The sequence below is a fragment of the Malus sylvestris genome, chromosome 10 (assembly GCF_916048215.2).
Source record: "Malus sylvestris chromosome 10, drMalSylv7.2, whole genome shotgun sequence".
NCBI classification, from domain to species: domain Eukaryota; kingdom Viridiplantae; phylum Streptophyta; class Magnoliopsida; order Rosales; family Rosaceae; genus Malus; species Malus sylvestris.
In genome coordinates, this window is record NC_062269.1 from 33,437,792 (window position 1) to 33,444,372 (window position 6,581).

At 40.7% G+C, this 6,581-nt stretch overlaps 1 protein-coding gene across 1 annotated transcript; it reads right to left on the reverse strand.

The window, feature by feature from the left end:
* Window positions 1-1,206: 1,206 nt before the first annotated feature.
* LOC126584490 (uncharacterized) lies at window positions 1,207-1,823 on the reverse strand. Its single transcript, XM_050248848.1, has 2 exons — window positions 1,619-1,823; window positions 1,207-1,574 (listed from the first exon to the last, which is right to left on the reverse strand). Exons 1-2 carry the CDS (start codon window positions 1,821-1,823, stop codon window positions 1,207-1,209), a joined length of 573 nt encoding a protein of 190 aa, XP_050104805.1.
* Between the last annotated feature and the right edge of the window lie 4,758 nt (window positions 1,824-6,581).

Here is a 6,581-nt window from a genome sequence, read left to right on the forward strand (position 1 = left end):
GTAGGTTCAAGTCCAAAAGACACATATCCCGATGCATCTCTTGTCCGCCTGTACTATCAAATTCTTCCTGATTTTTCATTCATGTGGGGGATTGTAGGAAATTATATATTATAATATGAAATATTGTAATATATAATTTTAATAATTGAATGAAAAATAGGGTTAACCAATTTCTTAGAAAGATTATGTTGTTTAGGTGATATTCCCTTTATAAGTGATGTATACATATAGATGAAAAGTTACATCTCTTTAATAAGTAGAAGTTGAATTCTATATAAACTCATGTTACCATTGTTATTAAATATAGAAAATTAGAGTTAATTTTTACTTTTGAGAAATAGGGTTGCCCCACTTTGTTTCTCAAATGACTCGTGCATCAAATTTCGAGTCGTGTCTTGAGAGTGCGGAATATATAAAGTTCGCCAGAGTCCAAAGATTGAAGTGCTTTGACAACTAAAGAAGATTGTTGAACTTTAGAACATTGCATTTATGCAAGCCTCAATCTCCAAGTTTGTCAGTTTTTCTAACTTTTTCTCTAGTTATTTATATTAATCTCATATATATTATTGATCTTTATAATAATTATTATTGGAATTGTTTTATATTTTTCATATTTTCTAATATTGCTGCAACAACCCAAACTACGCCTTCCCCATCGCCATCCTCACCGCCATCGCCCAAACACTAAACCTCCAAATCCAAATCGACTACTAAACCGCAATTTGATTGAGATATAATTAGGATTTTAGACTGAAGAAATCAAGGTGGTGGTGGTTTCAACTTTCCAGTTTCAATAGCAGAAAAAGTTTCCCCTACAGTCGCAGCACCATCAATGAGGAAGAAGAGGTAGAGAGAAAGAGAGAGAAAGGCACTAGAATCCGGAGCCGTTCCTCGCCGCAGGAGATCTAGGACAAGGAGAACCCGCGCCCAAAATGGTAGGTTCCAGTCTCTCAATAGGGGAACAAGTTACAGAGAAAAGGAAAAGTTGCAGAGAAAAGGAAAATTGCAGAAAGATAAGTTTTGTTATTCCATGATGCAAAGGAGATTACAATGGGATTGTAAATACCCACATCATCCACTATAGACAAAAGACTTAGGTAACCCAAGTACTGAGTTACCACCTCTTATATTCCACTACGAGCCAAGTAAATTAACCAAGGCATGCAGGGTCCTAACAAGGCACCCCTCATGAGAACAAGCCTGTCCTCAGGCTTCAAAATCTAGAAAACGGCTCAAGATAGAGTTAGTGTCCTCCCACGTGGCATCATGCTTCAGCAGTCTTGTCCCCTTAATGAGCCAGTGAGTAACCGCTTTGTTGGCACGTTTGAACATGCCACGTTGCAGAATTCGTTCCGGGAACCACAGAAGAGAGCCATCAGAAGTGACCTGGGGAAGAGTGGCAGAGGCAACTGTGTGAGCATCGAGCTTGGGCTTAAGTAGAGAGACGTGAAATGTGGGGTGAATACGTGATTGCGGGGGAAGGTCCAAGGTGTAAGCAATCGATCCAACTCTGGTGACAACCTGGAAGGGCTCGTAGTAGTGAGGAGCCAGTTTTGGGCAGTGATTTTTGGATACTGATGTTTGCCGATAGGGCTATAGTTGAGGAAGACCTAATTGCCTATTTGAAAAGTGCGCTCCAACCGATGTTTATCCGCCTGTTGACACATCCTCTGCTGTGCCACCTGTATATTCTCCATGAGTTGCTTGAGTAAGGTGTCCCGGTTTCGAAGAGTGATATCGACCAAGTGCACGAGCGAGGAACCAGGAAGGTTAGAGGACACAGAAGGTGGAGGGTAACCATAAACTGCCTGGAAGGGTGACATCTTGATGAGGGACTGAAATGTAGTATTATACCACCACTCGGCCCATGGAAGCTAGGGATCCAAGTGCTCGGCTTGTCCATGACAAAGCTTCTTAGATAGTGTTCCAATGTGTGGTTAAGAACCTCCGTTTGGCGGTCCGATTGTGGATGATAGGCTGAACTTTTGCAAAGCATTGTCTGTTGATGTTTGAAGAAGGCAGTCCAAAATTCACTAATGAAAATCAGATCCCGGTCACTCACAATGGACACTAGCATCCCGTGCAACAGAAAAACTTCCTGAATGAAAATATTGGCAATTTGAGGTACAATATAAGGGTGCTTAATAGGAATAAAGTGGCCATATTTGGAGAGACGATCCACCACAAGCAAGATAGCATTCCGTCCATAGGTTGTGGGTAGACATTCGACAAAGTCCATGGCAATATCTGTCCACACTTGGGTGGGTATGGATAGGGGCTGCAATGGTCTCAACGATTTTATTGTCTCATAATGGGTTCGTTGGCACACAACACAAGTTGCCACAAAGTGCTTAACATCTTTTTTTAGGCCAAGCCAATTGAAGTTGTGGGTGATGCGCTTATAAGTGCGCAAGAAGCCCGAGTAACCAGAAGATGGGGATGCGTGGAACTCCTTGAAAATGTGGGAACGCCAAGGAGACGTGGAAGGCACAAAAATGCCTAACTTGTAATATAAAAGGTCTCCTTGGAGTTGGAAGGAACGTTGACTAGTTGGATCGCTGTGTAAGGCCGTGATGATGACTGATGCTTGAGGATCTGTGGCATAGGTTGCTTGGATTTCGGCCACACAATCAAACAAGGGCTAAGAGAGACCCATTAAGGAGAGAAATTCCGGACGGCCGGAATGCATCGGCCGTGACATTGGAAGCATCGGAGCGGTACCCCAAAGTATAGTTGTACTCGAGAAGTTTCAGTAACCATTTATGTTGTATTGGAGTAGTAATGCGCTGATCCAAGAAATATTTCAATGTCTGATGATCTGTGAGAATTTTGAAATGGTGGCAAATCAAGTATGGATGCCGTTTTTGAACCGCAAACACTACCGCTAGCATTTCCTTATCATACACCGAGAGAGATTGATGTTTGGGAGCGATGGACTTACTGAGGAACTCGATCGGATGGTTGTCTTGGGATAACACAACACCAATACTAACATTGGAGGCGTCGCACTCAATTGTGAAAGACTTAGTAAAGTTGGGTAACGCCAAGACTGGGATGGTGGAAAACACCCCTTTGAGAGCAGAGAATGTGGTGTTCGCATCTTTAGACCAACCAAAGCCTTCTTTTTTTAGCAAGTATGTCAATAGCTTGGTAATAAGACCAAAATGTCAGACGAACCGACGGTAATATCTAGCAAGACACAAAAATCCTCGAAGGGCTCAGGCACTTGTGGTCGTCGGCCAGTCCACAATGGCTGTAATTTTGGACGGGTCAACTGTGACACCCTTGGCCGAAATGAGATGACCCAAGTAAGCAATGTATTCCTAACCAAATAAGCATTTAGATGGCTTCAAATGGAGGTGAGGCTCCTGAAGGATGTCAAAAGCTGCTGCTAAATGTCTAACATGTTGCTCCAGTGAAGCACTAAAAACCAGAATGTCGTCAAAAAACACAAGGACATATTTCCTAAGTAGTGGTTTTAAGATAGCATTCATCAGAGCCTGAAACGTTGCGACAGCGTTGGTAAGGCCAAATGGCATGACAGTGAATTCGTAATAACCCTCGTGGAACGCCGTCTTATGGATGTCCACCTCATGCATGTGGATTTGGTGGTAGCCTGAGCGAAGGTCCAGTTTTGAAAAAACAAACGCCCTTGCAATTCAGCCAAGAGTTCCTCAATAATGGGAATCGAGAAACAATCCTTAATGGTTACAGAATTAACTTTGCGGTAGTCCACATAGAAACACCAGGAAGAGTCACTTTTTGCCACCACCAACAGTGCATGCAAAGAAAAAGGCTCATGCTGGGGCGAATAATGCCTGTAGCGAGCATCTCGTCAACTTGGCGCTCGAGTTCGGCCTTTTGGGCATGCCCATAGCGATAAGGCCAGACATTAATCGGACCCATGCCTAGGAGTAGGGGAATCCGATGGTCAATGTCACGATGTGGGGGCAAGGTTATTGGTGTTTGAAAGAGGGTATGGTGTTGGAGAATGAGAGCTTGAATGCATGTCGGCGTTGGTGCATGAATATGAGAATATGAGGTGAGACTGGACAACTGCGTAGCGACACTGAGGGAGTCCCTAGGTGAATGGTCAACTGACACTGACACAGGAGAACCTACTGTGGGCGAGGTGGAAGACCCCACCAAGCGATAGTTCGTTTGTGCACCGAGAATTCCATGACCTGGAGTAGAAAGTTCCACCAATGAATCCTAAGATCTCCAACCAATCAACTCTGAGAACCATGTTGCATCTTACAACGGCGAGGAGGTGGAAGTCATTGGTGAAATTATACCCCTAAAAATAGTTGCAGGATGTATCGGAAGAGCCGTGGAAGGAATAGGCTGATGGTGAAAAAGAGGATATAAATGATTTCGGTGGATTCTCTGAAACGCAGAGCCGGTTTGATTGTTATAGAGTGAGTTTTGATTGCTAATTGTTTGTTTATTTGATTTTTGAGTTTGTTTATTGGATTTGAATGGTCTGGATTTGGAGGTTTAGTGTTTGGGCGATGGCGGAGGCGTAGTTTGGGTTGGGGTGGGTGAAGGTTGATTTGGGGAGAAAGAAAGGAGGGGTTGAAGAGGGATGAGTGGGAAGGATCGGGGAAGAGAAGGGGGAGGATAAGAGAACAATTTTTTAAATTTTTTAGTACCCACGTGGGCTCATATTGACACATAGCGTCTAATCATTGTCCATGTGGACACCACGTCATTAGTTAACGAATCATTTGACAAAAAATTTAACAGATGTATAAGAGTGTCCCAAAATTATGACTTTAGGTACCATACTAGGACGAAAAAAACTTTATGTATCAAATGTTGACAACCAAGAAACTTCAAGGCAGTAAACTGAGATTAACCCTAAATTCATTAAACATTAGCAAGGTTCTAAAAGACGCTACGCGCTAGTTGGGTGACGGGCTGGGGCCTAGAGCCTAAGCGGCTAGGCTAGGCCTACGTGGGTGCCTATGCGGATTTAAGTAAATTTATTATATTTTGTGTAAATAAGTGTCAGCTTATACTTAAAATATATATAATTTCATCATAAACTACAAAATAGAATGACATATATATTGTGAAGTATTGGAACATAATGAAAACTTATGGAACAAGGATATAATGTGTGTTCATTTAAGTATACAACAAGTCTCTTACAACTTATTGAAAAAAATAAAATAAAATGCAAAATGAAAGTTATCTATTTTTTTGTCTAAGTGAGTCGCGACCTAGGCTGGTCTTGTCGGGCTAAACGGGCACCTCAGCAAGTCTAGGCGGTTGCCTAAACAAGTCTAGACACCCTTTCTTAATTTTCAAACGCCTAAGCATTAATCGAGACAGTGGTCAGCCGTCTAATGCCTAGGCGGGGATTTTTGAAACAGTAAACATTAGTAGGCACATGATATATGATAAGTTAATATTCCAAAATCCCAATTGAATTTCCAAGCAATGCATAAGTGACTAGGAGACATTAGGTACCAATGGGATTTCTCCCAATAGGTGCGGTAGTTAAAGAAAATATTCCAACACCAAGTTATTATTGTGGCAAATGACTGTTTGATAAAGAAAATGTATGCGTGCATTAAACAATCATGCTGGTAGTGTGTTCAAAAGAAAAAAAATATAGAGTAGTGAGAATGAGAGACGAATTAGAAAAATCAAAATGTGTCATTTTCTTATATTATTGGGTTGGAGTTACTTGAAGGCTAAACCCAATTTCCAATTTGTCTTTGAATTAAGTTATGGATTATTTTGAAGCCATAAACTTTATTTTTTGTGAATTTCGCCACGGGCATCCAAAAACTCATAATCGGTTCTGATGTTATTTATGTTAAATATTTTCTCATTTGAAAAGGGACCGGAGTAGCCCAACCAGTCTATTGTTCTGTGCATGGATCTAGCTAGCACTTACACACTTTTGACTTTATGAATAACATCACACATTTTTTATATAATTATGTTTATAATTATGTTATATGGTGATCTTGGTTAATATGTTAGGCATGCTTGGTTGTTTTGAGGCAATATGAAGTTCTATATGTGGAGCCGGTCTCAAGAGTCTCAACAACCAAGACTTGCAAATGACCTCCTCCATCTATTCAATTTTTGTTTTAGAGAATTTTTTAAACCACGGATTTGGTGGGCTTAATACTTGAACCTGCTCGCTCATGACAAAAGGTCTAAAATGTGTCTTAAACCAAAATTTAGTCAGGCCGATGTAAATATAAAAGTACACATGGGCTAGGGCTACTCTGTTAGATTTGGTAGACCACCTCTGGAGAGAAAGAAGAAAGTTTAATATTTCATGTTCTTGCCACTTTTCTTGATTTTGATTTTTTTTTTCCACCCATCCGTTGTGGAAGGAGAATTCATCATTTCAATTTTTTCTTATCAAACCACCAAACATAAATTTGGAGAACGTTAATAATTTTGTGTGGAATCACGATTACAAATCACATTTCCTACAGTGAATGTAACATACATTTAGAAAATATTAATTACTTTACTCATTGCGTCTACTTATATTTTTGAAATTCAATAGATTCAGGAAAAAAAACAAAACAAAACGAAGACAATGCAATAGA